Source organism: Haliotis cracherodii, unplaced genomic scaffold (assembly GCF_022045235.1).
Source record: "Haliotis cracherodii isolate W230 unplaced genomic scaffold, xgHalCrac1.p SCAF_5, whole genome shotgun sequence".
Classification (NCBI taxonomy): domain Eukaryota; kingdom Metazoa; phylum Mollusca; class Gastropoda; order Lepetellida; family Haliotidae; genus Haliotis; species Haliotis cracherodii.
Window position 1 is genome coordinate 69221493 of NW_027266308.1, and position 17294 is coordinate 69238786.

General features: G+C 45.5%; 1 protein-coding gene and 1 pseudogene across 2 annotated transcripts in view; both read left to right on the forward strand.

Annotated features, from left to right (window-relative positions):
- Positions 1-17294, forward strand: part of LOC139442360 (tubulin polyglutamylase TTLL5-like) — a 38768-nt gene that overhangs the window by 9335 nt on the left and 12139 nt on the right. Inside the window, exons 11-27 of one of the 2 annotated variants that reach the window (XM_071223162.1) lie at positions 92-193; positions 1052-1143; positions 2322-2429; positions 3241-3322; positions 3498-3559; positions 3819-3907; positions 4926-4958; positions 6575-6762; positions 7330-7392; positions 7722-7784; positions 8612-8663; positions 8771-8897; positions 9527-9863; positions 10666-10780; positions 10926-11072; positions 11269-11381; positions 11686-11882. In XM_071223162.1, the coding sequence (XP_071079263.1) occupies positions 92-193; positions 1052-1143; positions 2322-2429; positions 3241-3322; positions 3498-3559; positions 3819-3907; positions 4926-4958; positions 6575-6762; positions 7330-7392; positions 7722-7784; positions 8612-8663; positions 8771-8897; positions 9527-9863; positions 10666-10780; positions 10926-11072; positions 11269-11381; positions 11686-11882 (1970 nt within the window). The remainder of the gene's footprint in view (positions 1-91; positions 194-1051; positions 1144-2321; positions 2430-3240; positions 3323-3497; positions 3560-3818; positions 3908-4925; positions 4959-6574; positions 6763-7329; positions 7393-7721; positions 7785-8611; positions 8664-8770; positions 8898-9526; positions 9864-10665; positions 10781-10925; positions 11073-11268; positions 11382-11685; positions 11883-17294) is intronic. The other variant, XM_071223163.1, reaches the window with a different exon arrangement.
- On the forward strand, positions 14051-15024 carry LOC139442187 (uncharacterized; annotated as a pseudogene).

Consider the following 17294-nt stretch of genomic DNA (forward strand, 5'->3'; position numbering starts at 1 on the left):
CTTCTGTGAGACAGTTAAAAGCAGGATATAGTCAGAAGAGTACTGACTGTGAGACTTGTCTGCATTGACATGTAGTTTCTGTTCCTGTCAGATTTGCAACTGTGAAGTATGAGAAGAGCAACAAGCACATCCGCAACCAGTGCATGCACCTCACCAACTACAGCGTCAACAAGAAGAGCCAGGACTACGTCAGGTGAGACAGCTACATGCAGAGATAAGGAGATTGTTTTTGTTTGTCAAAGTTTGGACATTTCTAGGATTCTGAGAGATTCTTACAGTTTCCTGTTTGTATTATGATCCCTCTATTTTCTGCCTTATCTTTCTATCATAACGAGAAAAAACACTGAATTCCATCATAATACCTATATTTACATTTATCTTCCACTTATAAGCAGCATTAGAAACTAACAGTTTTACTCTACGAGTCCTTATAATGATAACATATAGCAAAACCCTTACAAATGGCCAATTTCTACTACTCCTTATGATACCTTAACTATTGGGCAGTTTGGCAAGGACTACAGGACTAGTGCCAGTTTCTAACACTGTATGAGCGAGATTGTTGTGACACCAACAGTACGTGTCTCAGGCACACTCATGTTGAAGATGAATTCATATCTTTGAATGTTCAACCTCTAACTAATTAAATAAATTTGAGGACAGCCTCTATCATTCAAGTATCATCATACACATTGTTTACTTCATAAGGATGTAGGCGCCCGAATGTACAACATGCAATTAGTCGGTCCAGTTGTGCATAGAAAAAACATGGTGGACAGAACAATTTTAAGAAATACAGAACATAGTTTGGTTATGTTCTAAAATTATTGATAGATACATGTACATAGCAAGGTTTTTTATTATCTTACATAAGATGTAGACATTAACAAATTAAATTTAAACAGTGAAGCTTATTGAAGTTTGTTGGCATTATTTTATATCACCATACACAACTTGTGTAGATTTCTTGTGTTTAAACAAGTATGGGTGAGTGGTGACCACAGGGTGAGTTAGAGAGTGAAGACGTGAAATTGGTATGACCTGTTACCAGGAATGACGACCCCGACGTGGAGGACTACGGCAACAAGTGGTCTCTGGGAGCTCTGCTGCGCTACCTGCGCTCGCAAGGCCGAGACACTGCAGGTGGGTAGTATGTGAACTCCCCTCACTCATGTGTTGTAGTGGCAATAATACAAACATGTGTATTATGTAGACCCACACTTAACACTGGCTCAACAGGAGCAATACCCATAGAAAGAAAATGCTGTTCTTATGAATTATAGCCATCTATTTCAAAAGTTTCCGTTGAAAGTTTGTTTTGTGAGAATTGGGTTGTTATGATGAATTATACAATTCAAAACATGCTCTCCTCCCATCATAGCCAGCTGTAGGTATGAATGTACTAACATGACTGTTTTGGAGTTAATCGGTGGTGTTTTGTTACCTTTCGGTGCCAGATTAGGACAGTTCTTGGAGTTAATCAGTTGTGTTTTGTTAGCGCCATTCGGTGCCAGATTAGGACAGTTCTCTGAGTTAATCAGTTGTGTTTTGTTAGTACCATTCAGTGCCAGATTAGGACAGTTCTGTGAGTTAATCAGTTGTGTTTTGTTAGTACCATTCAGTGCCAGATTAGGACAGTTCTCTGAGTTAATCAGTTGTGTTTTGTTAGTACCGTTCAGTGCCAGATTAGGACAGTTCTCTGAGTTAATCAGTTGTGTTTTGTTAGCGCCATTCGGTGCCAGATTAGGACAGTTCTCGGAGTTAATCAGTTGTGTTTTGTTAGTACCATTCGGTGCCAGATTAGGACAGTTCTCGGAGTTAATCAGTTGTGTTTTGTTAGTACCGTTCAGTGCCAGATAAGGACAGTTCTGTGTGTTAATCAGTTGTGTTTTGTTAGCGCCATTCGGTGCCAGATTAGGACAGTTCTCTGTGTTAATCAGTTGTGTTTTGTTAGCGCCATTCGGTGCCAGATAAGGACAGTTCTGTGAGTTAATCAGTTGTGTTTTGTTAGCACCATTCGGTGCCAGATTAGGACAGTTCTCTGTGTTAATCAGTTTTGTTTTGTTAGCGCCATTCAGTGCCAGATTAGGACAGTTCTCGGAGTTAATCAGTTGTGTTTTGTTAGTGCCATTCGGTGCCAGATTAGGACAGTTCTCGGAGTTAATCAGTTGTGTTTTGTTAGTACCATTCGGTGCCAGATTAGGACAGTTCTCGGAGTTAATCAGTTGTGTTTTGTAAGTGCAAATTGTAGGTGGCCTGCTAAGATTCCATATACAACAGACTTTGTACTGTGAGTCTATAAGCCATGCTCTGTTTTCCAGCACTGATGATGCGTATTGAAGACGTTATAATCAAGACAATCATCTCCGTGGAGCTCCCTATTGCCACGGCCTGCAAGATGTTCATGCCGCACCGGGGAAACTGCTTCGGTGAGATGGTGTTATGGTGATGAGAGATGCTGAGATCAGTAGGACTACTAACCCTGTACCCCATGAGGATCTGTGTTAGAATAGGTTTTCAGTAACCCATGCTTGTCGTTAGAGGCGACTAACGGGATCGGGTAGTCAGACTTGCTGACTAGGTTGATGCATGTCATTATGTTCCAATTGCTTAGGTCAATGTTCATGATGTCAATTACTGGATTGTCTGGTCCAGAGTCATTTATTTCAACAGCGAAGATAAGGGGAAGAATAGGTATTCAGCAATCCATGCTTGCTGTAAAAGGCAACTATGTATGTAAGAGGCGACTAACAGCATTGGTGTTCAGACTCAAGTTCAGACTTGGTTGATGCATGTCAATGCATCCCAGTTGCGTGGATCGATGCTCAGGATGTCAATCACTGGATAGTCTGGTCCAGACTCGATTATTTACAGACTGCGGTCATAGATCTGGAATATTGCTGAGTGTGACGTTAAACAACAAATAAATACTAACATCAGTACTGATAGTGTTAATTAGGCTATGAACAGATAGGAAAACAAAATGTTTCAACACGTGTAAGTCCAAGCTATCATGGGTGTAGGCTGTTGTCCAATGATGGATCGTTTCTTGTTACTGTGGAGCAGCTGTGTTTGTACTCATGACAGTGCATTATCAAAAATGTTTTCTGCTTCGGTACTTTCATGTCCTGATGATGTAGTGTCATTCTTATCCTCTGTTACCATGGTTTCTAAGTATTGTAATGTGTTCTAGTTATTGTATTGATAAATGATGTTCATGGTTGCCCGTGATTGTTGCAGAGTTGTACGGGTTTGATATTCTCATTGATGACAACCTCAAACCCTGGGTGCTAGAAGTCAACCTGTCGCCATCTTTAGCTTGGTGAGTCCCACAGAATTCATCTCACTATTGTCTACATGAATAATTGTTTGATTTGATTGAGAATTCCTCCACTTGGTAGGTAGATAGGTGGATGTTGCTGTTTTATAGTATTGCAAAGTTTACAGTTGGTACAACTATGATGTACCAGAGAATAACTCTGATATTGTGTTTTCAGTGACAGTCCACTTGATCTGAAGATTAAAGCCAACATGTTGTGTGACCTGTTCTCATTGGCCGGTGAGTGTCAGGAACTAAAATAGGGGTGAGGACATTCACCCAGTTACTTGAGGGATTGAGCCAGACGTTTCATCACTTATTATGACAAAACTTTCCAAAAATATTTTCCTCACAATATGTTTCGTCCAAATTGAAATTCTCACTGATTCTTTAAATTGACATGAGTTTTCGATGATATTTAAGGATTATAATATTTCCATATAATAAGTTGAGATTGACAGCTAACTGCTGCTACTACTGATGTGTGTTCATTGTCCAGGCGTGGCGTGTCATGACCCGATGATGCGCAATATGCAGCAGAGTCGACGCAATCAGGAAGTTGCATCCAAGATGGCAGCCAGAGCTAAGGTACTTGTTTCTCTGTCAACCAGATCAGAACCAAAGATGATTGATATAAAATGAGACAATTGTAAGATATTTTATGAGAAAGGATTTCATGATGAACATGACAGGTGTTTTATGGACATACATATTAATGAGCAACATTTTGTTCCTGTTTTTTACCAATGTTAAAATGTTAGTGACAGACCTATAGGATGAAAGTCGTGGATTTGTTTTCTTTGTTGATGTGTTTCCAAATCTTCATCATACATATTACAGATAGTCAAATCCTCTACAGTAAGTCCACAACTTTGTGTAGATGTCGTCGTAAATCATCTGTGAAGTCTTTATAGAAAAGCTAGACTTTTTACTGGTAGAGTCTTGTCCTCTTGATGCTAACACAGAATAACATACACGTTTCAGTGTTAACGTCTACCAAGTAGGTTTCTTCCGTCCGGTCAGTTACGACAGCCATACTAATATGTTTTCATTGGATCAAGATCATGTTTTTCACTACTTGGTCTAATGATGACAAAGGACTTGATCAGGATGATACGACGTCTGTGTGTCAATATGACCTTACCATAATTATTTAAATGATGTTATTGTAAATAAATTATCTTTCAGTTCTGCCAGTTTGATATGGGAGATGTTAAGGCTTTAAGAAGACATCTGTGCCCTGTACTTTTGGGGGAATATTAAACTCATGAAATATTGTTGTCAAGATTTAGCATGTTTAATCAACTAACATAGTGTCTACCTCATGATGATAGCGCATATCTGCCTGCTTGGCCTAATGCTTGACTGTGAGATGAAAGGCTTACTGTGTGAGAAGCTATTGCTTGTAACATGCATAAATGCTTCTTATTGAAATGCATGCATGCAGTTGGAATTTGAAAGCTTTTACTAACCTCACAAAGCTTCAAAGCTTCAAATAATGGAAAGTCATCTCTAGCGTTCGTACTCAAACAAGGGAAACCACTCTTGCCACATAGGGACTGTAGGTTTAGCATGCGTTCACATGTTAATATGGTGTATTTTCCAGTCAGCGCGCACTAGGCCTGTGTCAGCTACAACGGTAAGTGTTCCTCGCACCCCTGATGCCTGTGTTCTCCCTGTCCCCCACCTGTCTGACATACATGTTATTTACTTGCACACTAACCCTTCAAATATTGTGTTGTAAACAGTCTAATATTTCTTACTCACAAAACTGGTTTATTTAATTTAATAACAGCTTGATTTCATGTGGTTTATATAATCAGTGTCTTTGTCGTGTCCATCAGCAGAACGTTGGTTTTATGTCGTGTATATCCATGTCTTTGTTCTCAACATGAACAACTTCAATGTCAACAGTGTGTGTGTGTATTTCAAATGTTGAACCAATCTCATTTGAATGCTTTTGTTTTGTGTTTTATGTTAATTTTTTTAGAACTGTGATAAATATGAGAATATAATTTGATTTGGGTTGAGTTTCTGTAGACATTTAGTTATTCATGAGAATTGATGAACTTGAGTCCTACTGGCCAACATTTGAGTTGGTGAGAATGATGGAAAGTTGGTGAGATGGATGGTAAGTTGGTGAGATGGATGAAAGTTAGCTGTTGTCCAGATTAAACAAGAACCTTTGTGTGGGTGTTCCTCACTCTCTGGGCCTGTTGTCTCTGCAACATTTTACTGTATACCGATACTGTATGACAGGATGCCTCCATGCCCACTGAGGCATTATGGCTGACAAGGTTACGTAGTTGATGGTGAAGTAGACAGTGTAATACATCAGCTGGACTGTGAAATGCCAAGATAGCTTCATTTCTTATCCCTAATCTGTCAGCAAGAAAACCAGTGCCTTGCTTGTAGATTTCACCAAGGGCTTAGCATGTACACACCCCCTGCATGAGATGACTGCAATACTGTGTTACCTTGGTTACGCTGAGCTCACTCGCCCACTCCTGCGTATCAGCTGAGCAACCTTGTTTTTATGTTGTATTAGATACATACATTGTTCTTCAGACCGAAATCTTCAAGTTTCATGGCGTGGTTTCATATCTGTTTCCCTGACTGGACTCAAATTAAGCAGCAATAAAGTCAATGTGTTGTCTTTTCCTTCAGTATTTTTACTAGGCCCATGAAGATCTGGGGTAGAATCGGTCTTCAGCAACCCATGCTTGCCATAAAAGGAGACTTCATTTGTCCTAGGAGGCGACTAATGAGATAGGTGGACAGGCTCGCTGACCTGGTTGATGCATGTCATCGTATCCCAATTGCGTGGATTGATATTCATGATGTCAATCACTGGATTGTCTGGACCAGGCCTAATTATTTACAGACTGCCGTCATATAGCTGGAATATTGCTGAGTGCGGCGTTAAGCAACAAACAACTTTTGTGTTTACTGTGTTAATTTGCATCCCTAGATATGCCATCAATTTCTTTATTAGTGATGATAGTGTTATACTTATGTAACTTTGAATTGTTGTTCTGTTGTGTGTAAATGACAATGAATGGTCTTTCAGCCTGTCTTGTTCATGGTGGGGTATAAGGGATTTATTCTCCCACTGAGAATTATGTTTCCATCTATACATGGTATTTTATCAAGATCACGTGGACCAATCAGATCTCATCATTCTGACATGGAGATAAAATAAAGTGTCTTCTACTAAAGTGGTCATGGATAAGACAATCAGCTTTTACAATGCAGCGTCAGAGACCTCTCTCGGCTGGGCCAGCTAACTCCGCGGTCAGCGGGAAGGACAAGAACGCTAACAAGAATATGGGAGGCCTCAATAGCGAGGAGATCAAGATTATCAGGCGTTCTAAAGAAGAGGAACAACGAAAGGGAGGATGGGTGAAAATATTCCCCACAGCAGATTCTTGGGAGATCTATTCGTAAGTCAGTGACTGATGGTACATTTGTGTGGTGTCCACAGAATTCTTGTAGATCTTCTTGTGATTCAGTAGCTAAAAGTATAGTTTGGGGTCAAATGTTTCTCCATAGGAGTCTATTTGGGAATTTTCTGGTTACATTTCTCACTTGGATAATGGGAAACATATTGTTAAGTTTAGTTAAAGTGTGCAGAAGTTTGACTTTGATCACATGTCTGATATAGTGTCATTGTGCAACTGTATATGTCATGAAAGAGACAAGGAGGCCGGCTGTAGTTCAACATTGTATATCACTAGAACTTAAAGATACACTGACCTTGACAAGTCAAACATTCCAACAACTAACTCACCTGACCATGACAACCAATACACACAACCTCACTCATTCATAACATTTCAAAACTCACCAACTGTCATTCTAACAATTCCAAACATCCCCCATCTTGGTTACAGTCACTTCTCTCAAGGCCTGAGAGTTACCTCCCTTACATCAGTTGATCAGCAATAGTGATTTCATTGTGCCAGTTCCTTCCCAGTGTCTGGGAGATACATTTACACTCTCTTCTTCAGCCCGTTCCTCCAGTTCAACTCCACCCACAACCTGATGTTGCACCAGAGGCTCTACCCAGAGAGGTGGGTAATCACTGCTTGTTTTCCCTATGGGGAGTCCGTGTTAGAAAATCCCAACAACCTTCGCTAATGGAACAGGTGGTCAGGTTGTTACTTGGTTTATTGTAGGTCATTGTACCCCAATGGCATTTGTGGTATCAATCACTGGTTTGTCTGGACACACATTGATAACCTGACAAGTGGTCAGTAACACCATGTCACTCCGGCTGACTACCCAATCCAAGATAGTCATAACTTAGGCAAGTAGTGGGACCTTGATACTATCGCAACAGATATCACTCAATCAGGTAATCTCCAGACACTCCACTGAGCATGCTGACATGTGTTTTCAGACATAAAGGAAATCTTGGGAAGCTGGCCACAGCTGGGGCGACTTCTTTAGGGTCAAGGTCAAGGTAAGACACTGCCTGTGAGATGTATTAACCCCTCTTCATCTTCACTGGGGATTCAAGTGTTCTTGGTTACGATGGTCACATTTTTCATGAATCACAATTTCCTTCTTGTCCAAAATACCTCTGATGAAGCATGACTTAGAAGTTGACGGTTGACACAAATTATGGAGGGCAACTTCTTTAATTACTGTAAAGGTCATGTTTCGGTGTAGATCCTTACACTGGTGTCAAGCAGGGCTGAATAATGAACATGGTACAGAAATATATTTGGTAGGTAGGGGATTAACAATAACAACAATTGCATTCAAGAGAGAGGTTAGTGAGTGTGTGAGTATGGTTTTACGCCGCATTTTGGCAATATTCCAGCAATATCATGGTGGGGGACATGTGGGGAATCAAACCCGGGTCTTCAGGGTGACGAGCGAACGCTTTTACCACTAGGCTACCCGACCGCCCCTAGGAGAGAGGTTAATATGAGTAGGATAATACTGGAACACCATGATGGACGGAGAACGCATGATGAGGAAGCCAATGAGACAGGAAGCCAGCTAAACGGGATTAAGTGTACATAGGTGGGGGGGATTGCTTCATAGGGGGATGGGATGAAACAGCCTTGATCTCTGTTGATTGATGGCTTGTGGTGGCGAATGTGGACTGCTGTCAGTTTTCTTTTACTGAAGTCTCTTCTGTACCATGTTCATCATTCAGCCTTGCTTGACAAAAGTACAGGATCTGTATCGAAACGTCCATAACTTGTGTCTCTGTTGTAACTGTGTATTGTTCATGTCGACATTACTGGTTCACACTGACACCCTGGATACTTGTTGCAGGACCGGCTATCTCCAGATCACCGGGGCGGGCCAGACTAAAAGCGAGAATGATGTAAGACATTCAATATACTCTGTTTCTGACTGAAACCTATTCTATTTAACACTTCCTCTGTTCAGTATGTATGCCGACAGTGGTGTGATGATGTCGTCATGTTGCAGCATCGTCATGTGGAGGCGTATGCCCAGGCCATGATCAGAACACGGCAGTACGAGAGGCGGCTCGGGCACAAGAGGAGGAGGAGCAAGAACAAGAACAAGAAGAAAGCTAGAGTCTCTAATAAGAAAGGTAAATCTTCAGTCAGTCCGCATTTATCCTGGCCCTAGAATTTGAAAAATAGTTACAAATAGTTATGTGGAACCTTTTTCACTCTTGTAGGGGACATGAGTGCCCACTGTCAAAGGCCCCGGAATTTTTTGTGCAACGTTTGCCGTTATTGTATATCTAGGTTTGTCATATCCCTACTCGTGGTAACCGGCGAAGACCTACATCACTCGGGTTTTCTGCCCACGTCAAACTGACTTGCTGTGATATCACTGAAATACTGTTCAATACTCACTCCCTCACTCGCACATGGTGTGAGTTGATATGGTGTTGACATCTGTAAAATGGAGTGTATAAGAATTCATGTTTCACAGAATTGTGTTCTCGAATTAGGATGAATGTTTTTACACCTCTAACTCTGTAAAGATGAAAAGTTTCCCCTCCTTCAGTGCAATTGTCCCTTTTTACCCTTCATCCAGGTTGCTGAAGACTCGGGTTCGATTCCCGACATGGGTAAAATGAGTGAAGCCCATTTCTGGTGTCTCCCGCCGTTTTATTGCTGGAATATTGCTAAAAGCGACGTAAAATCAAACTCACTCACTTACTTCATACAGATCTAAACATTTCCTAATTCATGTCGCACTGTTTCTTAGAACCCAAGTCGAAACTAGTTCAGGGTGTCCCGGAGGACCTGGAGGAGGACCAGGTGTCGGAGGAGGAGTCAGCCAATCAACAGAAGACGGATCCCAGCGTGACGCAGGAAGAGAAGGTGGAGCCGGTGGAGTCGGTGGAGCCGCTACAGATGCTCCACCACACCCAGCCAATCGAGGCTGCTGCTCCAGAGGCAGAGGTGAAGGTCATCTCCCCGCACCAGCCGAGTCCGCCGACGGAGGAGGAGAAGGCGATGGAGACCAAGTGTGAGGAGGCTGAACCTGAAGCTGTTCCCAAGTATAACGTTGTGGAGCTCCTCCTGAAGGGCGGCTCACTCAGGTGAGGCTGGGTCTTGGCAGTGGTTCTCTGTGTTTCTGATTTCTGGTATTGATGAGATATTCACTAATAATATAGGGTGAGTATCTGTTGTTGAGTTGCAATTAGCAAAATTCCTGATTTGACAGCAGATTGTAAATGATCAAGTCTGGACTAGATAATACAGTAATTTGAATAATTAGCAACGATCCATGCTGTCAGGCTACATTGATACGCCATTAACCTCGTCAACTAGTCAACGAACCCCACAGTGGTGACTGCTAAGTTCAGAGCTTCACACAGAAGGAATTGTGGAATAGTGAAATGTTTTGTTGTGGACATTGCATGAAATCATAGAGGTATAGCCACAAGAACCTTGAGTTAGTGGAGGAAAGTGTTTCCCTGTGACACGTCTGTATAATAAGTAGGGGTGCTTGACCTGTCTCACTGAATGGATGTGCAACTGGATCTATGTCACTGAATGGAACTGCTAACCCATGAAGATCCGGGATAGAATAGGTCTTCAGCAACCATGCTTGCTGTAAAAGGCGACTATACTTGTTGTAAGAGGAAACTAACGGGATCAGGTGGTCAGACTCGTTGACTTGATTGATGCATGTCATCGTATCCCATTTGCGTGGATTGATGCTCATGATGTCAATCACTGGATAGTCTGGTCCAGACTCGATTATTTACAGACCGCCATCATATAGCTGTAATATTGTTGAGTGTGGCGTTAAACAACAAACAAACGAACAAATGGATGTGCAAATGGATCTGGCTCACTGAATGGATGTGCTAATGGATCTGTTTCAACTGTTGGCAGCAAGGTCCAGGCTCGGTCAGCGTTCGCCATGTACCTGGTACGGGTTCAGCAGAGGCTCATCAGCGACACTGGAGCCTTGTCTCAGGAGGACGTGGAGGCTCTCAATGAGCAGATGGTAGGACATCACTGGCCACGTTGTCATGGAAACTTAACACAAGACTTACTGATTACCTGATCTTACAACATTAAAAATATTTCAGTTAAATTTAATTGACCTCTTTTTGTAGTTTAGTTTCATTTATTACTGGTATCTGTTGTAGGACCTTGTTCTGAGATTCTTGAAGCGGGCGGCTGTTAATCTCCAGCAGTCATTCAAGGTCATCGTTCCCAGTCGGAAACTACCGTTGTCAGATCGCAGACGAATACTGGCTAAACAACTGGGGGATTTTGTACATATCTATAACAAGGTAGGACTTGGCATTGATGTTATACATCATTACCATTGCCATATTCTGCAGGCAGTTAAATATAAAATCATTTAGGCTAGATTCACCATTTTGTCCTCACAACCTGAACATCATCCATACATATGGAAGGACTACACATAATGATTTGTTAAGCATTGGAAGAATTCATAGTCATTTATCTCCTATGTAATCTCAGGAGACCGAGCAACTCCGGACGAGGAAGATGATAGACCGGAGACATCTGCGTCGCACAGACAGCATGGAGGGGCTGCATGAATCCAAGTTTGAGAAGTTTGTGAACACTGCTTGGTAAGAACTGTTTGTGAACACTGCTTTGTAAGAACTGTTTGTGAACACTGCTTGGTAAGAACTGTTTGTGAACACATTAGAGGACAGTTGATGATTTGACCCTCAGTAGTACAGAACTCTATTCCTTTAATACGTGCTCATCACAGTAGAGGACAGTTGATGATTTGACCCTCAGTAGTGCAGAACTTCTATCTTCCCTTCAGTAATAAACACAGTTAAGGGAGGATGTGATGATCTACTCATGGCTAGCTACTCTGTATTTAATTCTAGTAAGAATTCTGTATAATGGACTGGTTTTTTGCAGTGAGGCCGAACTGGAGGAAGTGTTGACGACTTACACCAAGATGAACAAGTCGGCCAGCATCTTCCTGGGAAGCAATGCCAAGACCTCCAGTGACAGCCAGGGAGCATCGGCAGGCATGGTGCGCTCTGATAGTTCTCTTGTGAAACGTAGAGAATCCAGTGACCTCCAAGACTCCAACTGGGAGGAGGTCCCTCGAGGTAAGATTCCTGACAAGCAGCAGCGCTAGACTTGGGCCGCAGAGAAGGGTTCATGGCGCAGGAGGAAGGTTTCAGTAATGTGACATCAAAAATGCTTTTGTAGATCTCATTAGTTATAATCTTGTACAAAAAAAAATTCAATTTAAGTTCTGTTTTATTATGATCTAAAAAGGAATAATGTTTGTATTTAGACATTTTTTAGTCCATGAACCCTTCATTAGCTTTGGCTGTAGCACACATTGTGGTGATGGCCTGTAGGATGTAGCTTCATCCTCATCTTCCTCCTCCTTCCTGCACTCATCAACCTTGGAGTACTACATCTACAACATTAACATCTTGCACATCCTGTAGAGTTAATTACATTAAGTAATACGTTACCACTGTTATACCGAGGCTATTGTCCCCCACAACTGCTCTTATAGCGAAATCTTCCACAGAGATCTCAATTACCTCATGCAGCACGTGCGTAGCCACCTAGCTGCCATGTGACACCCTTCACTCTTGTCTCTTCGCTTGCCTTCGCAAGACGTATCCATAGACTGCTCTGCGTTCTACCAGCCTCCTGCTATCCTTGGTGATATTTATTACTGTTTCTTCGGCCTAAGTAAACTGTAATTTACGGGGCGTTCGTTATTCGGCGCTTGGAAAATTTTCCCGCCTAAAATCTCCCGCCTAAAATTTCCCGCCTTTTTTCGCTACTAACGGGGTGTGGCGGCGGCACTTTGTGTTTTCCATCTACCTTCAGTGGTATATTGTGGGGTGTTTTTTTGCATCACCTATTATTATATATATATATTTATTTTTCTCTATAATACATGTATCTTATGTATTCGATATTATCGTTTGTTTTTCTTCGGAAAATCTACGTTTGTGAATATGTTTGGTGTGTGTGTTGTAACCATGTTTTGCTTTTTGTTCAAAGAACAATGTCTGACATAGAATTGGATTTGTCCAGCACCCCAACTACTCCTGCTGCCAGGCGCTGCGGCTTGTCAGAAGTTTTTGTCGTCCCGGGATCCCCACGATCGATGCCCGCGGTGCCGGGTCCCTTGCGAGGACACCCGGTGCACCCAGTGCGAGGGTCTGGGGCCTGAGGATTTTGCACGATACAGGCGCTTCGTGCGTTCTGCTATCACCCCTGAGGTGGCCGGTTCGTCCGGTCGGGCGCCCATTGCGGGCACTACCTCCTCGGCGGCGGATCCCTTGGCGGCCCTTGTTGTCGCAATTGGTGGACTCCAAACTGGCGGCCTTATCTCAGGATAAGGCCCTGATTGTTCCGTCCCTGGCCCCTTCGGTGGCTGCGGGTTCGGACGCGGGGTCTACGGGTACGACGGCGGCTACCGTTGTCACCGGTCCTTCCCCCGAGCCGATACTCCCGTTATCGACTAAGGACCGTGTGGCCATGGTGTATGACCTCGAGGACATGCCACGGCCGTAGCCGGTACCCTGGGGAATCCACGGCTCGGTGGGTTCCTCCGAGGTTTTTGACGAGTCCGCCGACAAGGCTTTTCCCGCGTCAACTTTGTTGCTCGGGATCAAGCCGTCTCTGGAGAAAGCCTTCGCGGCGGCCTCCGGTCGGGGACTCCCGTTACCTCCTCCGTCGTGGAGAAAGGGTTCGTTCCCGGTGCATGACTTGGCCTTCCCGGAATCAAGTCCCACCGCGGAGGCCCATGTAGAGAGGTTGGGTGTCCGTGCCCCACCTGCTGCTACAGTCACTCAAGCGACTTTACAGCAGATGGACACCCTCTCTCGGCACTCCATGCTCGCTATGTCACATGGCGACACCTACTTGGCGGTGGCGGCCAGTCTGGTCGAAGGTTCCCCTACGGACCGAGACCAGCGCATTTACAACTGTTTGATCGGTTTGAATGCAACCCTTGAGTACGTTGCCGGGGCTTCGGCCTTTCATTCCGGCACGTGCCATTTTTTGCGGCGGCAAGCGTAACTTGCCTCTTCTGGGTTGGACGCCGCCAACCAGGAGGTGTTACTTTCGCAGCCTTGGTCTGCGCAGACCCTATTTAATAATCGGATCCCTGGTGTTCTAAAAGAACAGCAGGCTGCTTCGTCTGCCGTGGCTTCGCAGCATACGTTGGATCTGGTTGGGTCTCTGCACAGACGCCTGGGTGGTGCCCCTAAACAGAGTGCCCCTAAACAGAGTGCCCCTCAGGATGCTGCGGCCGGGAAGTCCACGGGTCGGTGTCTTCTTCCTCCGGGAAGAGGTCCCGCTTTGAGGGCCACGGTAGGGGCAACCTGCCACCCTGTCGGGGGAAGAAGGACACTGGGGGAAGCCTAAGCCGTCTCGTGACCATAAGGGCTCCTCCAAATGACACTCTCTTGCAGGGTTCGTGTGCCAACAGCGCCAGCTTCGGTTGGCCCGTAGGCGAACCCGAGTCATTCAGCCCTGGACAGTTGTGTCTGCCACAGCCTGTCCGGCCTCCCTTCCCTTCCCCTGTCGGAGCCAGACTCCAGACTTACTGGGAGAATTGGGAACAAGTGTTCAACGACCCGTGGGTGGTCGACACGATTCGGTACGGCTATCGGCTAGATCTCTAGCCCCGTTGGAAGGTTTCTATTGGGAAGCCGATCTTCCCATCCTCGCCGATGCCATCGGCAGTTTGGTGGAGAATAGGGCGGTACGGGAGTTAGTCCTACCAGAAATAACACCGGGGTTTTACTCCAGAATATTTCTTGTTCCCAAGAAAGACAGTGCTGAACTCAGAATGATTCACAATCTGAAATCGTTCAACGAGTTTTACCTGCACAAGCCGCCCAAGTTCAGAATGTTGAGCTTGGCGGACCTGAAAGCTCTGATCATGCCGGCCGACTGGCTCGCTTTGATCGACCTGAAGGATGCTTATCTGCATGTTCCGATTCACTCGGATCATCACAAGTATCTCAGGTTTGTCTTTCAAGGCAGGCACTACGAGTGGGTTGTACTCCCATTCGGTCTTTCGTCCGCTCCCTGCCTGTTCACCCGGTTAACCACCCCCATAGTGGGGTTCTTCCACAAGAGGGGTATCAGGTACTTCGCGTACCTGGACGACTCGCTAGTTGCCAATCGAATGACGGACGCCCTGTCACGCCATCTCGATTTCGCACGTCAGCTCTTGGAGCAATTGGGGTGGATTATCAATCGAGTTAACCCCCTCACAGAACTTGCGGTTCATCGGAGGTCGGTTCGACACGGTGACCCATCGCCTCTTTGTCCCCCCAGACCGGTGGCACAAGATTCAGGCAACAGACTGTTCACTTTTGTTAGCCCAGGACTGCACCGAACGAAGTCGTCTCCAACTCCGCCCGCTGCAACGGTTTCTAATCCAGTTGTTAGCACAGGAGGAGAACAGTGCGACCGTCGCCTTCCCGGATCGGCTCCGACCGCATCTGGAGTGGTGGACGGTCCCTTGCAACGTCTTATCAGGTGTCTCTATGCGGCCCTTCCGCGTCACGTTGAACCTGTATACAGACGCCTCTCTAGTGGGCTGGGGCGCCCATCTAGAGGGGGAGGGGAGCTCGGGGCTGTGGTGCGTAGACGAACACGGTCTTCACATCAATTGCCTCGAGTTCAAGGCAGTGATAAACGCAGTCAATCACTGGAAGCATCGTCTAGTCGACGCCCAGCTCATGCTGGCGACCGACAACAAGACGGTAGTGTCCTATGTGAACAAACTGGGGGGAACCCACAGTCACTCGCTACTCAATCTCGCGTTCGAGTTTTACGCTCTGGTGGACAGTGTCCCGTGCCAGGTACGCGCCCGTCCCATCCCAGGTGTGCGGAACGTACTGGCCAATGCTCTATCGAGGCCTCGGGATCCGAGACCCACGGAGTGGATGCTAAACCCAGTGGTGTTTCAGTGGCTGTGCGAACGTTTGGGTCGTCCGATGGTCGACCTGTTCGCAACCAGGTTCAACAATCAACTCCCGTTGTTTGTATCACCAGTCCCGGACCCGAGGGCCATCGATCACGATGCTCTCGCGTTAGACTGGACGGGCATGGGCGCTTATGCTTACCCGCCGACGGCGTTAATACCACTCATTCTAAGCCGGCTCCGAGGAGTTCGCTGTCGAATGTTACTGATCGCGCCCATGTGGCCGAACAGATCGTGGTACCCCCGACTTGCTGGCCCAGGCCACGCAGTCGCCACTTCCACTGCCTGTGAGACCGGATCTAATGATCCACCCTCACACCCGTCAGCTTCAATCTGCACGCGTGGATGTTGTCACCGAGCGTCTGAGGAGTAATGGTTTTTCTCGTCGGGCGTCTCAGGCATACGTTAGTATGCATCGTGATTCTACCCAGAAGGTGTATAATGCACGTTGGGCTATTTTCACGAAGTGGTGTTGCAAACATCACATTCATTCGCAAGATGGTATATGTGCAGGATATTGCTCGTTTCATGTCTCACTTACGAGAGACCCGGAAACTCTCCGGGGGTTCCATTGCCAACTATGTCTCGTCCGTTGCTACGGTACGGGACGTTGCTATGGGTACCAGTCTCTCAAAAGAGCCGGTGATTCGGGGTATTATCAAGGGTTTCAAACAGCAAGATCTTAAAAAGGGCCGCCTTCGGGCACCGGCCTGGGATCTCTCCTTAGTGTTACAATCACTTACGGAGGCTCCGTATGAACCCTTGGGTAGTGCTTCATTCCGGCATGTGACTTGGAAAACAGCATTTCTTCTCTCCTTTGCCACGGCGGCACGAGTGTCGGAAATACACGCACTCGATGTCACCAAAGTACGATTCGATAGGGGCGACGAAGGAGCGGTCTGCCTGGGCTTGCTCATGGGCTTCGTCGCTAAGAATCAGAAATTTGGCCAAACGGAGAGAGAATTCACTGTAAGATCCCTCAAAGAAATCTTACCTCCTGCTGATACCGAGGACAGATCGCTGTGTCTGGTTAGGGCCCTTAAGTATTATCTTAAGGCTTCGAATGAACGCAGACAAGGGCGTGACCTTCTGTTCATATCGTGTAACCCTAATCGCACGGTTGACATAACTCGCAACTCGATTGCGTTATGGCTTCGTTCTGTCATCAATCTGGCGTACCGGTCTCGGGGGTTACCGGTAGCGGGGTCAAACCCGCACGAGATTAGGGCTCTAGCGGCAACATTTGCCCTACACTCCAATATATCTGTTCACAGAATATTGCGGGGTTGTTACTGGCGTTCTGACTCGATTTTTGCCAATCATTACCTCAGACAGGTCTCTGATGAAGACGTGGAGGGTGTGCACCGTCTTGGGCCGCTGATCGCGGCACAAGCGGTCATCTAAGGGGTTGTGCCCAGCGCAATTCCGAACTCCTCAGGCTTCAGACCTTGCTCGGTGGTCAATCTGGGTCTACTCCAATGTTCCCACAGCCGTGGGTACGGGAGTGGGGGTCCCGCAAGCCAGCGCGCTCATCCACAGGCGAGTG